Here is a 23,715-nt window from a genome sequence, read left to right as displayed (position 1 = left end):
AGAGTACAGTTGTAGTTCCTAGCTACAGGTGACATCAACAGAGTATAGGTGTAGTTCATGGCTACCGGAGTGCTTAAAAGGGTACAGTTGTAGTTCTTGGCTACAGGTGCTGTCAACAGAGTATAGTTGTAGTTCAAGGCTACCTGGCCACATGGCGGGTGCTTGAGGGACGACCTCCAGGGGGCGTAGGGGAGCAGACCTGGACAGGACTCGACCACTTTCCTGGTGGTGGAGAAAAGGCACCAATAAATATCAGTAAAGGAATTCAAACCTTAATAGCCTAAGCCTATGAGAAGGGCTGTTAAGGAGCTAAACCTCAAAACAGGTTTCATAGATGCTCTATATTTGGACGAGGATGTTTTACGGGCGGATCAACCCAAGAGACAGGAAGGAAATTGTTTTTTGCAAATGTAGAGGGTGAGAAACTAGTGACCATAGACCAGTATTCTTAATTTTCAATTTAATACTACATCGACTTCGGTGGTGTTTGTGTGTGTGTGTGTGTGTGTGTGTGTGTGTGTGTGTGTGTGTGTGTGTGTGTGTGTGTGTGTGTGTGTGTGTGTGTGTGTGTGTGTGTGTGTGTGTGTGTGTGTGTGTGTGTGTGTGTGTGTGTGTGGGTGGAGGCACATCCTGCATCAACTTGATCTCTGGGTTTATTTATACAGCGGTGGTTTGACACACCAGTGCCAAAGTCAAACGTGCCATGAAGAGCCACTCTGACAACATCATAAACACCACGGAGGCTAGACACTATGGTGGGAAGAGGTGGGAGCTCATGGATGGACAGATATATTAATAGACAAACAGATCTATAGACAGACAGACGGACAGACGCACAGACGTAGAGATGGACAGACAGTTCAAGATAACATATGATCCTATCTAAGCTTCTAATTTAGGAAGGGGTTTCTGGCTGTGAGCGTCGCGGTCACCCCTGGCAGGGGACCAGGAGCTGCAGGCTGGGTGTTGAACATGCGAGACCCCAGCTCCTGTCACCGTCCTGGGGAGCGGAGAGGGGGTGCAGGACACAGCCTGGCTGGAGCACATGGGCTGGCTGCTTTCTCCATTACACCCACGTAGGTAGAGGTGCAGTGAGTGGGTGAGAGAGTGATTGAGTGAGTGAGAGAGAAAGAGGGGAAGAGAGAGCGAGAGAGAGCGAGCAAGTGCGAGAGAGAGCGAGCGAGAGCGAGAGACCCTGTGGGGTTGTGCAGGCCCCAACCCTCTCGCTTTTCTGACGGATGACAACTTTATTATTTTAGATGGCAAATCCAGCCAGGTATCCCCCACTAGAAGATTACTGTGGTCAAGCCGGGTCTCCCACACCAGTAGATTACTGTGGTCAAGCTGGGTCTCCGCACATCAGTAGATACCTAGGTCCATGGCACCTACAAACCACTGTCCCCTCCACCCAACTACTGCTGTCACACTACAACCACTTTACTGTATGACCCCTGAACCCTCCCCCACCCAGTCAGATCACAGGGAAGCCACGCTGGGCCAGACATTTGGGGTAGGAAATGCTGCTGAAGGATGCCTACTGGAAGACGTACATTGTGCTTTGTATGTAGAACTTTTCAGCTGCCAGTCAAACACCCATCGCACATAGGACTGCCCTGCCCCCGTTTCCATTTTATCCCCAGTATTTTAAGTGAAGCATCTAGTTTTAAAACCTTCTAAAAGTACAACTCAACATAAACTAGTGAAATGCAGACGGCCATTCTTCCCGTCAGCAGTCAGTCTACCTGTTCGGTTGATTGACATGCTGGCTGCCACGGTGCGGGACAGCTTATTGGCCGACACCCTGTACAGGGACCCGCCGATCCAGCGCATGTCCCGCCCCCTCCAGTGCTGGGGAGTCTGGTGTCGATCCTGTGGGGAGCGCAGGCGACTCTGAAGAAGACTCCTGGGGAAGAGAGGAGGAAGAGGAGGATGAGATGAAGAGGACAAAGAGGTCGAGAAAAAGAAGAGAATGAGGAAGAGATTAAGAAAGAGGAAGAGAAGAGGAAAAAAGAGAAGGAGGAGAAGTGGAAGAGGGATAGGTGGAGTAGAGGAGAGGGAGAGAGAGTGACAAAGTGGAAGTGGTGGAAGAGGAGGAAGAGGACGATGAGGAAGAGGACAGGAATAGTAAGAGGAAAGGAGGAAGAGGAGGTGAAGAGGAAGTTTGAGATTAACAAGAGGGGAAGAATGATTGATAGAAAAGAGGAGAAGGAAAGAGACCCCAAATGAAATACACTTGCAAGATAAGTCACATCCAGTTTATTTATATCAACTTCATAGCTTACACCCAATGGATTGTGATTAAACAGCCGCTCCTAACACAACGAGAAACCTTTATTGAAGAATATACACACAAAACACATGAAAGATACAGCTGTGGCCAACAGTCTCTTCTAAACCTTGGTCCATTGACAAGGTAGTGAGACCGGCCGGACCCCATCCCTAGATAGATTCCAGCTACCAAACACTCTATAATTAAAAATGTTTTAACCAACAGCATGTGGTCGAATATTAGCCTCCATCCACACTCTGGCCGTATCTCCTCTCTTCTACTCTCTCTCTCTGTTTCACACATTCCCATCTTCTCGGACCAACCCCCACCCCTTCCTCCTCCTTTCCCCTGCCCCCTCCCATGTCACAGCACTCTGTTAAATTGCTCTTCTAATGGAAGGGACGGCGGTGTGGAAATGGAGAGAATTGAAAAGAGGAGGGTAGGAAATCAATGAGATAATAGGCAGGGCAGGGGGCCAGAGACGAGCAGAACACTGGAACCCTCCATGTTGGATCTTAAAGACCACCGAAACACACACGCGCACACACATATATCTCATGAACGATAAAATGTGTGGGGAACACGTAAAAAAACACAAAACGTGTACAGTTATGTCCACTAAACGACACTCGCTTGAAGGAGTTGCTTGAATGAAGCGTGTGTGTGTGTGTGTGTGTGTGTGTGTGTGTGTGTGTGTGTGTGTGTGTGTGGTAGTAGGTGTGTATGTCTGATCTTGGCATAAGTGTGTGTATTCCTGGGGTATGTGTGTGTATTCCTGAGATAAGTGTGTTCATTCCTGGTGTGTGTATGTGTGTTTGTGCATGTGTGTGTGAAAGTATGAGAGTGTTGACTCTAAAGTGTTTCCAAAGTGTGTGCGTCCAATAAGTGTGTATGTTTTCATGAAGTGTGTGTGTGTGTGTGTGTGTGTGTGTGTGTGTGTGTGTGTGTGTGTGTGTGTGTGTGTGTGTGCGTGCATGCGTTCATGAGGTGGGTGTGTGTGTGTGTTAATGTGAGTGAGCATGGACTGTGAGTGTGGTTCCACAGTGTGTGTGTGTTGGGCATGTGGGCGTGTGCAGGCAGAGCTAGTGGAGGGGCTGGAGGGACTGGAGGGGCTGCAGGGGCGGGGGGGGGGGGGGGGGGCAGGGGTTATGGCGATAAATTGCGCTGCCCTGTCAGTTCCACTCGCCGTGCAGCGCGGCCAGCGTGCCCCGGGCCCGGCCTGCACGCCGGCGCTGGAGGTAATTTGCTGCCGTATTTCAGGTGGGCTGGAAATGGTTTTAGAGCGAGAGTTCAAGTCTTCCATTATAAAGAAAAGAGAGGGTTACCCCAAAAACACACACACACACACACACACACACACGCACACAGACCCCACACACAGACACTCACACGTTAAACACACGCGACTACCATTACACACTACATAAGCCGTGCGACACTTACATGAAGTAGAGAGGCCGCACGCTGCCTCGTGGAGAACAAGGGAAATAAATAATAAAAGACCGCAAATATGAACCATCATGGGGCCATCTCGGGCGCTCCGTGGCTGACCGCCTGCCATAACTCACCCGGCAGACCCACTCAGTTTCACCGCGAGGAGATCAGTGGCTGCCCTACACCGGGGCAACTGCAGCCAGGGGAGCCGTAATGGGGGATAATGTGGGGGCGGTGACTGCCACCCGGGGAGGCTTAAACCGGGCCCCCGGGGTGGCCGCCGGAGCCACAATGGAGGTTAATGGGGATATGACATGAATGGTTAACATAGACAGCAGTTAACCCCGGGGCCCGGGGCGGGGAGAGGGCGGGACGGAGGGGAGGAGAGCGAGATGGCTGGACTGGACCGAGGAGGCAGAGCAATGCAAAGGAGATGCGAGTTAAAGTTTGTTAACCTGTAGGAGCTGAGGGGAGGGAGCACTGCACATACATGTGTATGCTGTGTGCGATGCAATGGTTTGTAGAGTGCTTTTCTTGCCAATAAGGACAATTCAGGGTGACACACACACACACACACACACACACACACACACACACACACACACACACACACACACACACACACACACACACACACACACACACACACACACACACACACACAATCTTATGGACATATGGTGTGTGAGCGTGCCAGAATTGAAACAGATAAAGGCAAGAAACATTGATTTTTTATAAAACAATGGTGACAGTTCACACTATATTGAACAATTTATCACTATGGTACTCAAAGGAAATCATACCGAATATTGATTTAGATATCACAATCTACTTATGAATTCCAAATCAATGGAAAAGAATCTTACAGAGGTTCATTCCTTTGAGTGCTGTATAATACTGTAAATATAAATTCACTTATACACTAATTTAAGATATCCAACATGAATAATTGTTTTGGGTTGTTTTTTTTTTCATTTTGAGGACCAATCAAGAGATCACGTCCCTGAGAAACAGTAAAGGATAATACTGAACCATCAACCTGTGTTATGGAGGTGATGGTTGTGGTAATGACGGCAATGATGGGGATGACGATGATGATGATGATGATGATGATGATGATGATGATGAGAGGGAGGGAGGAAAGAGGGAGAGGTGATAGAGAAGGGTGGGGGGTTAAGAAAGTCCCAGGGCAGATGAGAGAGAGTGTGAGATACAAGAGACGATTGGAGCGTTTCTCAAGCCACACGTCTCCTTGACCTGTTCACCATGACGCCCTTGACCTCCGGAAGGGATTTCTGTTATCTAAGAGCGTCCAGGCCCAGCCGGGACACAAATCCACCCTGGGCAGACAGCCCAGCCCTTTCCCCAGGCAGCCATATAGATCTGTGTGAGGTCAACACTACAACACTACACACTATGAGTGGCCTGAGGGGCCCGGGCAGTTCACACACATTTCGTCAACCAGCTTTGCGGGGGCACGTGAGATCAGAGGGATTATTATAGGGACGGAAGGGTTGACTCCAAGGAAGGCATTGAGCACATCTTGGGGTTGATACTGGATATCAGTCCAAAATATGGTCATTTTCCGTGGGTTAGCAGTATGTCTATTCTGGCGTCACTTCCTCACTCACAGGTGGGATTATCATTTAACCATGTGAGACATCAACTAGCGTAGTTATTGTTTAAGGGTCTTGTTCAAGGGCACAATAACTAATTCCAGAAGATGCAGAGGGATCGAACAAGCAACCTTCCAGCTGTCAGGTAACCTCTGGCTTCTGAGCTACGGCCTCAATTGCCTGAGGTCAGAGTTTACAGACAAAGCCTAACTTGTGTATCAAATACCTTTTTACATGGTTGAATTGAGTTGGTTAGCTGTAGAGGTCAGAGACTGGTAAGCAGGGTACCGCGAATAAGGAGATGGAGGAGCTTGCAAACAGGGTCTACAGGAAGTCCCTAGTGAGCAGTCAGCACAGTGTGTGTGTGCGTGTGCGTGTGTGCGTGTGCGTGTGCGTGTGCGTGTGCTTGTGCGTGCGTGCGTGTGTGTGGGCTCTGCTCTGACCATGCGATGCACAGACGAAGGGGAGAGCAACTCAGCACTACCCGTGCCGTTGATGAACGATCTGACTTTTGTTTTGGTGACGGCGAAGGATTCGGAGGGTCGCGCGGCTGCTCAGAATAATGCTGCTCTCGTCTATTTGTCTGCAAGCCAAGCATTAGTAAGCTCATATTGGGGAAACAGTTACCCTTGAAACAGAGCACAGCAAAAACACTCATCGGGCTAATTCCGCCAATGAGCGCGGCTGCCTTGCTTCGGGCGCTGCGCTTATAGTGAACTAAAGCACCGCCATAACGCGCCGCACGGCAATCGCATCCCACTAAAATAGAACCCTGTGGAAATGAGCGGACATTTTGATTGTTCGAGGAACAACACAAAGACACCGGGAGAGGGAAAAAGGACAGGGGGGGGGGGGGGGGAGAGGCGGGAGGCAGTTGGGACGCACGTAACGCTGTGGCGGGGAATAGAGAGAGAGTGATGAGGGAAAGAAAGGATGAATGGGTGCATGAGAAAGGGATGAATCAGGGAACGGATGTGAGAATAGAGGAGAGGTTAAGAGAAGAGAGAGAGAGAGAGAGAGCAATGGTTCACTTTATTACCCAGTCTATCACATCCTCTACGTTCTGCGGTGATCAATACTAGAGCACTAAACCAGATGAGGGCAAAATAACGGCTGTACGTCGGGGCCGAATAAGGGGCCAGATAAAGGCCTGAACATGGACCCCGGACGGAGTACGCATCTAGACTCTGTGGGTGTTTATGTGTTTGTAAACGTTGAGCATTTTTGGTTAATCATTGTTTAACAGTTCACAGTTAATTAATCATTGAACATCATGTTTTTTTACAGAATTATTTTCAGACCTTTTTTTCATCTAGTAGTTTGTACTTTGGGGGGCGTCCAAAGTGGTAAATAAAGAGTTGTAGGGGGGGGGGGGAGTTGGAGTAGAGAAAACGAGTTAGAGGGGGGTCACACTTTGACCTCAATGAAAAGAGATGAGGCAGGACTCAGGTGTATTGCACAGGGTGAAGAGGACACGAAGCAGGTAGACAACAAGAGGGCAACGGAAAGGGCAAAGCCGGCAGAGATGGGAAACCGAGTGAGGAGGTGGGGAGGGGAGAAGGGGGGGAGGGAGTGCTGGAGGAAGGGGAGGGGCAGGCTGTAATTCATCATTCAGCGCACATGCTTTACGGCTTTCTTAATTCAACTGCTGCTACTATTAATGGAGTTAATGTTGAGATTATATCTATTTTCCGCTGGCGGTGGGCTGAAATACGGCGGCCATTTTCTCCTCCCGCCCGGATCCCCCCACCCCTCTACGGCACTCAATCACCCACAATGCCCATTACCGCTGGCATCACAGGAGCGCACGGCATGATGGGTATACGATGGGTGTCCTGGACCGGGGAGTAGGAAGCTTGGGTGGTAAGAGTAGTGGTTAGGAAGGCGGAGTAAAGGGTGGACATCTCGTAGCGCACAAACATCCCAATAACCCACTAGGCTAATGTTGTTCAAATTTAGCCATGACAGAATGAAAGAGAAAAAGAAACAAAGAAAGACAGAAAAACCAAAAGAATTTAAGAAAGAAATAATCAAAGAAACAACGAATAAAATAAAATAAATACAGATACAAACAAACAAAGACTGGAGGGAAGGAACAAAACCAAGAAAGCTTTCTTGTTCCAAGTGATTGGGCTCGTGGCTAAGAGCCTAGCATTATGTTTTCTGCCTCTGGTGGGCTGATGGCTGCCGGTGTTATGTACAGCAGTTAGTGTGGTTCGTCTCTGATTCTAGGGGCCATATTAGAGCAGACCTGAATCGCGCAGCACAGAGAGGAGAACATGACCTTCCACTAGCATGCTGAGAAGAAGAACCAGACTGGTACCAGCCGCGTGGTGCCTGCAGTCGGCCAGATGTGCAGAGGGGTTGGGTCAGGCAGTGAAGGAGGGGAGGGGTGGAGGTGGATATTGCCAGCCTCTCCAGGGAGCCAACATGTCCCTCTCCCCTGGGCCTGGCCCGGCCCGGACAGGCTGGGCCATATTTCACAGCGTGTCCAGACCTCAAATTGAAAATCCCTTGATGAATCAATATTTACTGCAGCAGCTAAATGAATAGTAATAAGTCACTAGAGGAGAGACGGAGACCTCTCCTCTGTCTCTCAGCTCGGGATTACACAAATGAGCACTGCTTCCCACACATGCATAGACAGCGAAGCACACACAGAAACACAAACACACACACAGACACAGACACACACAAACACATACAAAAGATACAGAAACAGAAAATCAACATATAAACAAATTGATCACATGTGCAAACAGAAAAGTATAGAAGCTATAGAACCAATAGATCCACACACACATTCAAACATTAAACACACAGCCATACAAAATGTAACACACCCTGAGTCACACACAAACAATCCACACAGACGAACACATACACAATTGTGCGCTCAAAGATTATCACACACATGTAACACACAGCCAAAATCTTGAAGAGGAATAAACGTATGTTTGTGAAAAGTGCCGGGAGTGCAGAACCCTGCGCAGTATGAAGTGTCAGAGCCCTCTCCTGCTTATCCGTTGAGCTGGGACCAGAAACACACCTCCCTGCTGTTACAAGGGTGGCTGGCGGAGGAACTCCAACTCTGCTTCCTCTGACTCCAGCTCACTCTATTCCACTCACTCAAACACAAGTATAACAAGCACATTTGTGCATGTTACCGGTGGAAGTAAGCGTTGAAGGTAATAGGGCTTTGATATACTTTCGCCCTGGGGCAGTGGTTAGAAAAAAAATTAGGTTTGGGCAAAATGTGTGATTATATTCTGCACAATGGTCACAGAGACGAATCAGATGATGTTTTTAGGAGAACAATCGTGACATGATGAACGTATTGCAATATATCTCTAGATAAACGTGATGGTTTGATTTGCAGAATAAGCACAGAGCAGAAGAAAGCCCGGCTAGGAGTGGGTTGACTTGCTACATCGCCAGAATCCAAATGTCAGGATAGGAAGCCAAACGGACTATCCTTCAAAATAAAAGCACAAGTCTACTGGAGATAAATGAATATGGATGCGGCAAACATCTGTACACAGCAGCTGGCCAGATGTTCAATGCACCTGTGTACAAGTGTTAACCGCATGGGCCCATCTAATGTACATCAAGGTTGTTATGTGAGAGTGTGTGTGGGTGCTTGCAAGTGTGTGTGTGTGTGCGTATTCTAAAGGATAGACAATCATAACCAACCCAGGTAATCAGTTCAGTCATTTTTCACGACTGTTAACTACATACTGTACATAGACACTGCGATGAAGGAGAGAAAATATGCCTCGGTTAATAATCATCATAATTAAAGTGTCTTCCATGTGGCAATGATGCCATGAATATGCCATTAACTAATCCCGCCTGTGGCCTGGTGATGACCTCCTCATAAACATTAATTATTAATTCCATGTATTCTGCCGGTGACATTCCTTTACGACAGAGTACTCAATCTGGCTTGCGCTAACGCTGCAGGCTAACGCTGCGGGCTAACGTTGCGGGCTAACGCTGTGGGCTAGTGCTATGGGCTAACTTTGTGGGCTAGTGCTACGGGATAAAGCTGCGGGCTAGTGCTACGGGCTAAAGCTGCGGGCTAGTGCTACGGGCTAAAGCTGCAGGCTAGTGCTACGGGCTTACGCTGTGGGCTAGTGCTACGGGCTTACGCTGTGGGCTAGTGCTACGGGCTTACGCTGCAGGCTTGTGGGACGTGCTTATCCGGGATGGGGATATGATGAGTGTGAATTCATTGGCATGTTAGTAGCCATAAACATCAATTGAATATTTAATAGTTAGTAATAGAGCAGATGCTTTTATTCTGATTGAAAGTGCCTAGACGGCTGGCATGCACTACAATATTTTAGCCCCCTCAATTCCTTGTTGACCAGAAGCAGATTTTTATTTGCATCACCTCCACGCTGCAGGATCGTGTGTCTAGACTACTGCACCTCCCTTCTGGCTGGTCTGCCTGCATCCAGAATGCAGCAGCCCACCTGGTCTTCCACCTATCCAAGTCTCCCACACTACATCGCACCTAGGCACCTTGCACTGGCTACTGGTGGCTGCTCAAATCCAATTTAAGTAACCAGTACTTGCCTACCGTGCTGCGAATGGCTCAGACCAATCATACATCTAGACAATCTTCAAAACCAACCCTACACACCTTGCGTCACAGACTGAAACTGATCTGTTCAGGTGGAATCTTGGCCCATTAAGTTTTCTTTTTATTATGTACTCCCATGATTCTGGCAATTTCTGGGCGGTATCTTTAAGGTTGAATGCACCTATTTAGGTTGCTAAGGTCAATGGATTTGAGTATCACGCAGGTGTAAATGTTGCATTCTCTGGGGGTTATTCGGTGTGTACGAGTGAGCAGCATAAATCCCAAACCTTCCTCTATCCACACACTCATATGTACGCTACACCGCGTAACAACCGATGAGTGATCATCGCAGTGGAAACACATCAAACATGTATTTTCCTGGTTAAATATATGGCTCCGGGGAAAGATGGGGAATATATGCTTCAGATTCAAATCAAAAGGTTTCACAGGTTGTTTTGTTTTGTTTTCAAACTGCATTAGTATTGGACCTTAACAATATGAATTTTAAATGTTTTAATATGTTGAGCATGATTTATGCTTTGTTGTATTAATTTTGGTTGTCAGACTCCATTACAAATTCTGTGAATAACAGTTGTGCTGAATAAACACAGTGCCAAATTCATGAGGGGAGTCAAACTGCGTAGGGTTTTGTAAATGGATGTGTGTGTACGCCCGTGCGTGCGTGTTACCTGGCAGTCTGGATTCTCTTGGTCCTCCAGGACAGGGAGGGGCTGTAGTGCTGTGTGTTGGCGACGCCCACACGGGCCACCATCTTGTAGCGGCTCCGGAACACCCGCTGGTAGGCGGGGCTGGACGGGGACGGAGGCGTGTGGCCTGCAGGGGACACGGTTGCAATAGGAAACAAAATCAGTGAACATGAACTACCAGCAAAGATCAATCCGACTGCTGAGAAATTGAAGAAAAAAATAAATAAACACAACATAACCAAACTTTTTTATCTGAAGTTTAGGTTATTTTCCACCACATCACCCATCTCATTTCCTCCTAAATCAGAAATTGTTTTTCATTTCTATTTCGAGATCCCGGGTATGCTTTTTCCCCGGCTAACATCCTGTTTTCCTTGGACATGTGTCATATTACAGCAGCAGGTATGCTGCTCCGCTCAGTCATTAACGAGCCCGCTGGTGTGCACGTGAGCACGTGCGCTCATCTGCGCGAGTTTGTCAGTTGGACTCTGGCAGGTCTACTCTTTTAATAAGCCGCACATGTAAAAATGAGAGCGAATAACAAAGGCAGAATTTTTATGAGTCTAATAAATCATCTCTTTCTCTATGTCTCCTCTCTCTTCCACGACCCTCCCTTCCTCCCTCTCCCTCTATCTCCCTCTATCTCCCTCCCTCCCTGCCTCTCCTCCCATTCGTTAAGTCCCTCCACAGATCCATCGTTGGGGCGCACGTCGAAAAAAAAACAACTAGCAGCACAAACCCTTTTATTTTCCATTCTCATATTCATCATGTTGTTTTACGACGGCGGTTCTGAGATACCGACACACACCAACGCTCCGCAGCTGAAGGATAGCGCTAGGCGGCTAACGGATAACGCTCTGCCGCTAACGAATGGCGGTCCCATGGGCGGAACCCGGATACGTTTTGGGGGACTGTACCGAGTTATCTAAGCTAGCAAAAAAAATTCAAACAATAACAGCTCATTAATGCCAGCATCATCCACAGTGATATCAATTAAAACAGTGTGTATTTAATCGTGTGTCATATAACTGTTTGATACTTTAAGTTCGACTAACTTCTGACTTCCAAAGATGTTTGAAAGTGCAAAACAAAAGAAAGTGAATGAATGAAAGCAGAGAAAAAAATGGCTGAAGTAAAGGGGCGAAAGAAAGAAATAAAGAAGGGGTGTAAAAGAAAGAAGGAATCAGAAAGTGTGTAATTGCCAACTGTTGTGATTGCTGCCATTTTAATTAGCATCATGTAGCAAAGCATGAGAGAGGACGGTACATTGGCAGACAATAAAATGATTCCATTTCCTTCTGTACCATTATACACTCCATCTCTCCCCCTCTCCCCCTCTCTCGCCACCCCCTCTGTTTCGCTCCCCAGGGTGTGTTTGTTTCATTTATCAGCAAGGAAGACGCAGCTTCGGATCAGCTGGAGAATTCATCTCAGACAAACATTTACCGATGAACAAATCACAGGAAGCTGGAGACACGCCAACAAACACGCGCCAACACACACACACACACACACACACACACACACACACACACACACACACACACACACACACACACACACACACACACACACACACACACACACACACACACACACACACACACACACACACACACACAACCATTCTCCTTTCTCACACGCAGGCACACACAGACCAACATATACTCAGGGCAAGGAAAAACACACAGGGATGTGCACACCAATATGTCTAACACACACAGTGGCAGATGAAAACATGCTTGCTCACTGAGAGTGATTATAATAGTATGTGGTGGCCGAACACAGGCACAGACATAAAGACAGAGGGAGAAAGAGAGAGAGCGAGAGAGAGAGAGAGAGAGAGAGAGAGAGAGAGAGAGAGAGAGAGAGAGAGAGAGAGAGAGAGAGAGAGATACAGAGAGAGACAAAGAGATGCAGACAAGAGAGAAGAACAAAATAGAGGGAGAACGAGCCAAAGGGAGAATTGGTAGGATGCTGGTGTGTATGCATGCGCGTGTGCGTGCGTGTACAGGATTAGTGGCTCGGTGGCAGTCACTCAGTCTCCCAGCAGCCATCCGTATTCTCTCAGAGCTATCTGGGTGTCCAGCCAGGTGACGAATGAGACGAGGAAAACACCAGCACCCCCCCTCCACCAGCACCAACAGCACCTCAAATCTGCCTCGTACACGCTCCCTCCTCCACCAGCACCACCCCCCTACCTCTGACAAAGCACTTGTTCCAGACCACCTGCTGTACACCCCCCCCCCCCCCCCCCCACCCATGTCACAGACCTGTTCCACCTTAGCTACTGCTTAATGGCATCCATCAAGCTACTGGTGTGTGGCCTGTGTGTGTGTGAGAGCAGGTGAATTACATTTTGTGCTTTTTGTTTGCCAGTGTGTGCTTTGTGTTTAAAGGTGCACGTGTTTGAGTGTGGGATAGTTTGTGTACACAAGTGTGTGTGTTAGGTGTATTATTGCGCGTGATTGTGCAGGATTTAGCAGTTTTTAATGTGAACACGTGTGTGTGTGTGTGTGTGTGTGTGTGTGTGTGTGTGTGTGTGTGTGTGTGTGTTAGAAAGTCAGTGTACGTGTCTGTGTTAATGCGTGAGGGTGTCAGCATGTGTGAGAGTGTCTTTTGTGTGTGCGTGTGTAAGTGCGTGTGCCTGTCTTATTGTGTGTGTGTGTGCTTGTGTGTCAGCTGGGGATGGATGGGGCTGTGGAACTGATTGTAAACCACAGCAGGTTGTGTTGGTTGAGTGGCTCCACAAGCGATGGGGTCTCAATCTTACCCCACACACACACACACACACACACACACACACACACACACACACACACACACACACACACACACACACACACACACACACACACACACACACACACACACACACACACACACACACACACACACACACACAGGGTCTCAATCATGTGCTAATAGAGTGGTGACGGATGGGGTGTCGGGGCTGGGCAGCAGGAGCAGCTACCTGAAGGCGCCCATGAAGACCCCCAGAACCAAACACCACCTCCCTCTCCACCTGTCTGTCATCCACCATGTGTCACAACTCTGTCGTCGCCCCTACCGCTGCTTCATACTGACCCAGTGTCCCAATGTCCCTCCGTCTCCTCTCCTCTCCCCTTTCCCTCTCCACTCTCTTTTAGTCTCCCTCTTCTCTCTCTTTCTCTCTCTTTCAGTCTGTCTTTTTCTCTCCGTCTCTCTGTCTATCCTTCTTCTGTCTCTGTTTTGAAGTTGGAGTCTCTCCCTCTCTCACACTATATATCCCTCTAATTAATTCTTCCTCTCTCTGTCTCTTAATTAAGTTAATTGGACTAAGAAACAAAAGGTTTGCATTGCCAACACAAGAGAATATTAAAACTGATAGTTTGATTCAATGAGTTGGTCTGCTCTCTAGTCGTCCGGTGCCACAGAATTATGACTGTGAGTTATGAAGCGACCGCAGTCTGTTCCTCTATTTCATTCTGTACCAGACACACATCCACACATCCACCAAACTTCCCATAGCGACTCATCTGACAGTTCCTGCCCCCTCCCCCCCCCTCTCCTCTGTAAAGATAAACGAAGTGCCTCCCTCTCTTAATGAATCACACGCAGGCCGTATTAAGCAGCGCAACAAGACAGATGTACCAGGCTCTAAGTGGATCTGGGGAGGGTGTTAAGTCCCAGTACCGCTACAAGAACGTAAAGACACACACACACACACGCAGAGACCAAAGAGTCGTCTGCCAACCCAAGGAGCTGGGTTGTGGTGTGGTTTCGGGAGGGGGGGGGGGTCGAGATCCGGGACCCTGGCTGGGTCTGTGACAGGTCCATTCAGAGAGACCCATCCCCCTCCCGCCTCCCGCATTCCTCCCCTTGGGGATTATCAAAAGTGTCATTGCGTGGCAACGTGTATCTGCTGTTTCTCCCGCAGTGATTTCCCCCGATCTCCCTCCCTCCCTCCCTCTCTCTCTCTGTCTGTCTCTCTATCATGCTCTGTACCTGACGGCTAATTCTGCAGAACAGCAGTCTTGTTCGCACTCGCACACACACACACACACACACACACACACACACACACACACACACACACACACACACACACACACACACACACACACACACACACACACACACACACACACACACACGGATTTCCAACGGATCATTAATCGTATTATTGATGTAGATGGGGGGTCTGTTCATGCTGCCATGCCCATGTTTGCCGTCTCCCCTGGGGGGGGGGGGGGATCCTCTGATTCCCCCAGCTCCAGCGCTCCGGGACCCCCGCCTCTGTTCCCCCAGCGAACATCACTCCTGACAACACAACAAGGAATCCCCGCATGGTGATTTCCCCTACCCACCCACCCTCCCATCCACCACCACCACACCGATGCCAACACCAAACGTCAAGAGCACCCCTGGTTGTGTGACTCCACCCTTGCTTCCCGACAGACCAGCTGGAGGCTGGGGTTGTCTGTCACGTCGTGTGTCCCCCCGTTCTAGGGGTAGAGAGTTACCACATACCACACTCGTAAAGTACGCCCGCATATATGCACATGGGTGTGTGTGTGTGTTGATGGGATGGGAGGTGTGATTGGTTGTGTGCCGAGGCTATTTTTTAAGTCAACTAAAGATCTTAAGATGCATTCTTGAGAAAAGCAAGCGATATTTCGGATCAGATATTTGTAGATCTTTGCACCGGGAGGCGGTGGCAATAGGGAGGCGGTGTTCCATGCTACATGCTAGCCACAGGCTACATAACCGCAACAAGCTACATGCCAGCTACATGCCAGGTTGGGCCATGCACGCTATAGGCTACATGCACGCTATAGGCTACATGCACGCTATAGGCTACATGCCTACTGCATGGCAGCTACATGTTCCATGCCTCCGCTGCCTCTCGTGTGTCTGAGCGCTTCAGTGGTGATGTCAGGGTCCGAGGGCGTGTGTTTCAGGAGTGCGGCATTCTGGGGTTCTCTGTGGGGCTGGGGGGTTTGGGGGGGTTAGCTACTGGCCACTGGTCTCGTCCATCATCGCCACGGAGCCATCAGCTGTAACACACACCGGCTGACCCGGGCCCAGGGGCCCTTCGGGCTGACCAGAGAGGGGCCGGCCTCCCTCATTCTAATTTACACACACACATGCACACACACATGCACACACACATGCACACACACACACACACACACACACACACACACACACACACACACACACACACACACACACACACACACACACACACACACACACACACACACACAGAATGTGGTAACATAATAATAAGGCATCTCATAAAAATCAATCATATTAATAGGATTATGTCTTCCACGTAAATTATTTATTCCAAAAATAATGTAAGAAAATAATACAGATAACATAACAAATTGAACTAACATTTAAGTAAAATATAATGTACGTTGTATGTATTTATGTTGACCTTTTCTCCAACGATCTGTAGCCTACAAGGAGTAGGCTCAACCCTGGGAACTGATCGAGTGTGAATCTCCTGCTGCAGTCACTCATCAGTTAAACCCGGCCCCACCCAGTTGGGACACCTGTGATCGATAATTTAATCGTAATGCTCTTTACATACGGCCCCTCGGAGCGGACGTAAACATCCAGCCTGACCCTCAACTCCAGGAGACCTGACAGCGTCACCAACACAGCCTAGCGTCCAGGGGCAAGGCCCACGCTACACACAAAACCATTTCCCTATCTGTCCCAGGACGCCTGTCACAATCTGTCCGGTGTTCCGTCGTCAAAGACATGACTGTGGCCGTCAGTCACCCCCTGCCATTAGCCACTTAAACACAAAGAGCCTAGGGGCCTGTCCATTACCGTGTGTGTGTGTGTGTGTGTGTGTGTGTGTGTGTGTGTGTGTGTGTGTGTGTGTGTGTGTGTGTGTGTGTGTGTGTGTGTGTGTGTGTGTGTGTGTGTGTGTGTGTGTGCGCGCGCGCGTGCACACACGCGCGCGCACACACGCGCGCGCACACGTGCCAAGCAAATAACCATTTTCTGAGTGTGAAAGGGAGGCCCCGGAAGGTTAAGTGTTTGGATCCTTGAAGGGCGTAGCAGGGTTTCACCAGGGGACCTGAACCCTGCCCCTACTGATCCATGTCAGGACCCCAGAGCGTCCAGGCGGTCCCCACGAGACAAAACAAGAGGGGTGTGTGTGATTGCGTCGGTGAGCAAAAGTGTGTGTGCGTGTGTGTGTGCATGTGCGTGGGTGCGTGCATGTGTGTGTGTGTGTGTGTGTGTGGAAAGGAGAAAGTGGGAAGGAGGATTGTGGGTTGGTGAGTGTGTGAAAGGGGGAGGGGGGGGGGACGTGTTGAGGTTAGGGTAGCTGAGGAGCAGGTGTACTAGGGCAGATGCATGTTGGGCCGAGTGTTTATGTCACCATAATGAGTGACGGATTGGAGACATATGCTGGACCTGATGATGTATCCATCACCACTCAGACTCACACATACAAACACACACGGAGAAACATGCTCTGCACGACTTTCCTGTCTCCCTCCCTCAAACTCTATCTACAAGTTTCCCCCTCTCCCCCCTAACTCTCACTCTCTCTCTCTCTCTCTCTCTCTCTCTCTCTCTCTCTCTCTCTCTCTCTCTCTCTCTCTCTCTCTCTCTCTCTCTCTCTCTCTCTCTCTCTCTCTCTCTCTCTCTCTCTCTCTCTCTCTCTCTCGCTCTCTCTCTCTCTCTCTCTCTCTCTCTGCCTCTCTCTCTGCCTCTCTCTCTGCCTCTCTCTCTGCCTCTCTCCATGGGTCCCTGGTGAGGGTTTGGTAGCATTTTCTGGCCTGGTACAGAAGTACAGTTCGCTCCACATCCATCATGCTGAAGATTCTCTGGACCCAGTGAGTGATTGAGCCCAAGGCGTGACTCTGGGCCGGGGGGGGGGGAGCAGAGGGGTGCCGGGGGGGTGGCGTGTCCGGGGGGCCAAGGGGGGGTGGGGGGCGCTGAGTGAGAGACATGGGGGTGACTTACAGCCCCGACGGGAGACAGGCGAGCACCATGAATAAGTCAGAGCGTTAAAAGAGGAGAGGGGAGAGGAAGAGAGGGGAAGAATTAGACACAGAAGATAAGTAAAGCGGAGAGAAAACAAGAGGACCAGAGAGGCGGGATGGGAGAGGAAAGACTGGGATAGGGAAAAGGGCGGAGGACATGAGGGGAAGAGGAGAGGGAAGAGGACAACGGAGGGAGGAGAACAAAATGGAGGAGACGAAGGGGAAGGAGAAGAGACACCGGCAGGGTGTGAGGAGTGGGAAGGGAGAACTGAGAAGAAGAGGGAGGGGACTATATTCTGTGTTTCTGTACTCTTTTCAAATGCCAGGCCCTCTATAAGAATAACACGCGCATAAAAATAAACTATACATAGATAATGTGGACAGAATAGGGTCAGGAAAAATAGCCCGATAACATTACAGCCAGGGGGTTGTATGTCCACACGAGCGCATAGCTGTACAGGAGGAGACCTTTTACCATCTGTCTGACCACTCACTCCTTCCTTCACTTTCCGTAAACACAGAACCACATTTACATGGGGTGAGGTTAAGGGGTTCAGAGGTCACAGGTGGGGGGGGGGGGGTCAGGAACGATATAGTAGGGGTATTGGGGGTGGTGGGAGGAGGGGGGGGGGAAGGTTGAAGGCGCGACGAGGGGACAGTCATGCTCCTTGTCGGCTCGTTGGCTAATTTGGTACGGGGTAGAGGGGGACGGGGCGGGTTGGATGGAGGGTGGCTCCTCCTCTCCCCTTTCAAACCCTTTAAAAGACAAGCCCACACTTACTCTCCCCCCACGCCCCCCCAAGCCGCTTCCATCTCTTCAATCACAGCTCTCACCTTTTCCTCTCCTCCTCCTTCACTTCTCTCAACTGCTCCCCATCCCTTCTCCGCCCCCCCCCTTTCCTGTTCCCCATGTCTACAGAGTCGCGGAACTCAATTAGACTCATCTTCTGGAGATGAATCCCATGATGCACTGCTCTTAACCCAGTCCTCATAGTATCACCAGACCCAACCGTTCTCCTTGGGTCCCACCACCTTCACCCATCAGCCAACACACCCAATACCCGCATCCCTCCCTGGTTTCCCACAGGGGCAGAGTGGGTACAGCTGCCAGCATCTAATTGGTCCCTTTGGGTCAGGGGGGGGCGGAGCTGGCACCGCCAGCCTGATAAAATGCTGAGGGAGCCCAGGAGGAAGTGGGCATCTGCTTGGAGAGGGCCGCTGGCCCAAGCCCTGACGGAGGCAGATGTAGCGGCCAAGGTCGCTCAAAGGTCAGCGCGTAGCGCGGCGCAAAGCCGCCGTCTCGACGCAGTGATGTCAGCAACACTTCAGGCCATTTACGCAGATATTAATACACCTGTACATGTATGTATTGGCCCGCGTGGATGACATCACAGATTGGTAAGGGCTAGGGGGGCACGGTGTGAAAGTTAAGGAACACATCTTGATGGTACCGAACTGCTCTTCAAATGAACACATACAACCTATTTCCTTCAATTCACAGTGAGTCGCTTTGGATAAAAGCCTCTGCTAATTGACTACATAATAAATAGTAGCAACATATAAATCCCTCCACCTATACATTTATTTATATAAATGCTACAGACATGCTCCTTTACGTAGAAAGGAGTCAGCTGAGGTGGTTCGGGCATCTGGTAAGGATGCCCACTGGGAGCCTCCCTTGGGAGGTGTTTCAGTAAAAAGTAAGTAAGTCAAATGTATTTATAAAAGCACATTTAAAACAGTTTGCACTGACCAAAGTGCTGTACATAGTGCATTCAGCAGGCAAAGATGAAGGCAAAAATAACAATAGAATAAAATACAACTAAAAGACATGAAACCGGACATCCACACACAACAGAGGCAATAGTGCAGAGGTCAGATAGTTAATGGGGAGGGAAGGCAAGGTTGTACAGATGGGTTTTGAGCCTTGATTTAAAGGCATAAATGGAGGGGGCATCACGTATGTCGGGTGGCAGTTGGTTCCACAAGCGCGGAGCAGCTACAGCGAAGGCCCGGTCACCTTTTTGTTTCAGTCTGGAGCGGGGGATGTGTAGAAGACCCTTATTAGAGGATCTAAGGGACCTGGTGGCTGAATGGGGGTGTAAAAGGTCTGATATGTATGATGGGGCCTGACCATTGATGGCTTTGAACACCATAAGAACAGTCTTGAAAATGATCCTTTGTTGTACTGGCAGCCAGTGAAGGGAAGCAAGAACGGGAGTGATATGCTCCCACTTTTTTGACCCAGTCAACAGTCTTGCTGCTGCATTTTGGACTATTTGGAGGCGTGATATGAGGGACTGAGGGAGACCAAGGTAGAGGGAGTTACAGTAATCCAGCCGTGATGTTATGAAAGCATGGATGACTATTTCCAGATTGTGGTATGATAGGGAGTGCTTTATTTTAGAGATGATTCTGAGCTGGTAGAAGCTGTTCTTCACGACGGAGGAGATTTGCTTATTAAAGCATAGATCAAAATCAAAAATACAGCCAAAAATCAAAGAAAACTGACTGAGAATACTTAAAACAAACAAAGAGCAGGATGTGGGCCAAGCCATTGTAGAAAAACTTTTTTCTACACTGGACGTTTCAGGCACGTCCAGTGGGGAGGAGACCTCGGGGAAGACCCAGGACTAGGTGGAGAGATTATATCTCAACACTGGCCTGGGAACGCCTCGGGATCCCCCCGTCAGAGCTGGTCAATGTGGCCCGGGAAAGGGAAGTCTGGGGCCCCCTGCTTGAGCTGCTCCCCCCGCGACCCGACCCCGGATAAGCGGATGAAGATGAGAAGAGATGAGCTACAGAGAACAGAGATCTGTTTGTGAATCCCATTGGCAAGATAAACCAATGAACAGGAATCAACTTAACACCACAGTCGAAGCCTTGGTTATGCCAACCAGATTCCCATGTGTGAGACACTAAAATAGCTCCCCCAGCATAAGTAACAACATGAGTGAGAGACAGAAGAACAGACAGGGAGACAGAGTGAGAGACAGAGAGAGACAGAGACAGAGACAGAGACAGAGACAGAGACAGAGACAGAGACACAGAGACACAGAGAGAGAGAGAGAGACAGAGTGAGTGAGTGACAGAGACAGAGACAGAGACAGATACAGAGTGAGTGAGTGAGTGAGTGAGTGAGTGAGTGAGTGAGTGAATGAGAATCTATTTTTATACCGTATCCTACACTGTGAGACAGAGAAGCTGCAAAAACTAAAACAGACAGACACTGGGGTTAGTGGCATCAAAATGAAAAAATCGGAATTAGAATGTGACATTCATGTATGTGAGACACATTAATGTAGCCATTTATGATGTGAATAAATGTCTAGCCTTGTGTTTTGTTTTTGAATACATTGACTATTTTAACATTTAGTGATTAGTAGACACTTTTAATCCAAAGCAGAGGTGAAAGGCATCTTTTCTAGGGTGACCACAGGATGGCTGGGTATCAAACCCAGTTCCTTAAGGCTGGGAGCCGACCACCCAGCTTCTATTTATCCTGTAGGACCTAGGGCTGGTCTCTCCGCAGCATGTCTGGTCTGGGCTGGCATCACAAGGCCTTCCCATTACCTCCGCTGCTTTATCTACAACAGTGGAGCCCCACTTGTTAATGACGCCCGTTTGCCAATCACTCCTGCATTACTGTCACCCAACAACAGGATCAATGATATCAGCGTGCGTTGCCACGGAGACAGAGTGAGGGTATTTAACAGCTAACAACCCCTGCCCCAACACACACACACCTCCTCAACCCCATGTCAAGAGACAGGTGACAAATTGACCACACACGGGGTAAACATGTACACACACACACACACACACACACACACACACACACACACACACACACACACACACACACACACACACACACACACACACACACACACACACACACACACACACACACACACACACATACACACACACACACAGAGAGAGAGACGGTGGGGACAGGAGACAAATTAACCACTTCCCACAGCACGTCGCAGGGGAGCAGGGACAGTAAACGACAAATGATCAATTTCACCTCCTTCAGGCAAGCCTACACACTATTAACCTGCGCACACACACACACACACAGCCCGATGCACACAGTCAAACACACACACGGATGCACTCACACACACGGATGCACACACACGTAAATGGATCCACACAGACACACACATAAACAGATGCGTTCCTCCCCATACACACAAACACTCTCTCACGAACACACCACACCAAAAACATGTACATTCATGTATTCACACACTCAAAAACACACGCACGCACGCACGCACGCACGCACGCACGCACACACACACACACACACACACACACACACACACACACACACACACACACACACACACACACACACACACACACACACACACACACACACACACACACACACACACACACACACACACACACACACACAGTTGACCATGGGTATTTATTCAGGGGGGTGTTAATTAACCCGTCTGTTAAAACATCGTTTACAGGGTGCAGCTCGAGGGTGGAGCACCCACGGGACCCTACACGTCGCCGTGACAACGTGTGCCTCCTTGGGGGTTGGGATGAGGGTCCCCCCCCCCCCCCCCCCCCCTCACCCACAGTGTTTAACTGTGAAGCTAGCATGACAGAAGACAAACTAGCCATTTCCCCCACAGCAGTCACCAGGGACAGCACAAAATGAACTGCCTTAGATCAATAGTACTCTCTTCTCTCCCTCTCTCTGTCATTAATGCCCGTCTCTCGCTCTTCCCTCCCTCCCACTGGCTCTCTCTCTCTCTCTCTCTCTCTCTCTCCCTCCCGCTCTGTCGCTAATGCCCGACTCAGACACAGAGAGACAAACAGTGTGGGCCACAGAGAAACAAGCCTAACTGTAAAACTGGTGTGTAAATAGCCTAACAAGTGGCCACTCAAAGCGCTTTACCATATTGCCCAACATTAACCCATTCATGTACACATTCTCACACCGAGGCCGGCTTCAACCATGCAAGGCGACAGCCAGCTCGTCGGGAGCAGTTGGGGTTAGGTATCTTGCTCAGGGACAACTCGACACTCAGCTAGCAGGAGCCGGGGATCAAACTAGCAACCTTCCGGTTACCAGCCAACCCGCTCTTTCTCCAGAGCCACAGGTCTGTGTGTGTCACTGTGTGCATCTATTGCATGAGCGTGTTTGTGTGTTTATGTGTGCGTGTATGCTGGCCATCAGATTGCCGTCTGTCTGTTAGCAAGTCAAAGTTGCGCAACATTAGCAGCTACTTACTCTTACTAATTATTACTGTAGCAGACACCAATATCCAAATAGTGAATTCAGATAAATGTCATTAAGAAGCAGATAAGGATTACACATGGTGACCAAAGATGCTTTCTAGTTAGGCTGCGGGCATAGGGGATTGAACCCAGAATCTTTGATCCTTGAGCACCCTACCCACTATGCTAACATGCCATATCTACCTCTTGAACAGATGTCATGTTGGTTATTCAATTTTACCATCATTTTACACCCACACGTAAAGAAACCAATCAGAGACTCATTGTATTTTAAAGTAGATGTTAAATGCACCTGCTTTAATGGACCATTGTAAATTAAATGAACATATATGTTGAAATTGCTCAGCGTAGGTGATGTCACTAGCACTGCTGGTTAAGGCACTATGCATTAACAAGCTGGGACTATGGGAACAATCCTCAGATTGTAGACAACAAGTGGTTTTATTTTTATACTTTGCTGTTGGATGTGTTCATGGTCATCGACACATAATTCCAGATTTACACAAGGACAGTAAAGTTCACCACACATTTTAACAAGCAGCACACGCAAACATGCAACAGCCCCCTCTATAGCTCATCATTGGTACTGCAGGCAATGGGCAGCACTCCAAGTGAAACAGGGGGGGTGTGGGGTGCATGTTCGTAATCTAGGCCTGGCAGAACACCCTGACCCAGTGTAGGGTGTGTATTAATAGTGACGCGCCTTATTCTAAGTTTTCTGGTCGAGGTTCTTCACGTGCAAGCGAAACCCCCCCTCCACCATACGCTGAGCCTTCCTGCACTACCCATGGTGCCAGGGAGTGTTGGGAGGGAGGGGGGAGGGAGGGTG

The 23,715-nt window shown here is 49.1% G+C and overlaps 1 protein-coding gene across 1 annotated transcript in view; it reads right to left on the bottom strand.

Moving 5' to 3' along the window:
• zc3h3 (zinc finger CCCH-type containing 3) overlaps positions 1 to 23,715 on the bottom strand; it is a 52,530-nt gene that overhangs the window by 13,702 nt on the left and 15,113 nt on the right. The window contains exons 4-6 of the mRNA XM_056604064.1: positions 10,597 to 10,741; positions 1,743 to 1,903; positions 144 to 222 (exon numbers count right to left, since the gene is read on the bottom strand). Of these exons, the coding sequence (XP_056460039.1) occupies positions 144 to 222; positions 1,743 to 1,903; positions 10,597 to 10,741 (385 nt within the window). The remainder of the gene's footprint in view (positions 1 to 143; positions 223 to 1,742; positions 1,904 to 10,596; positions 10,742 to 23,715) is intronic.

This window comes from Gadus chalcogrammus, chromosome 12 (assembly GCF_026213295.1).
Source record: "Gadus chalcogrammus isolate NIFS_2021 chromosome 12, NIFS_Gcha_1.0, whole genome shotgun sequence".
NCBI lineage: Eukaryota > Metazoa > Chordata > Actinopteri > Gadiformes > Gadidae > Gadus > Gadus chalcogrammus.
The sequence above is the reverse complement of the archived record's forward strand: the minus strand, read 5'-3'. Positions and strand labels throughout refer to the sequence as shown.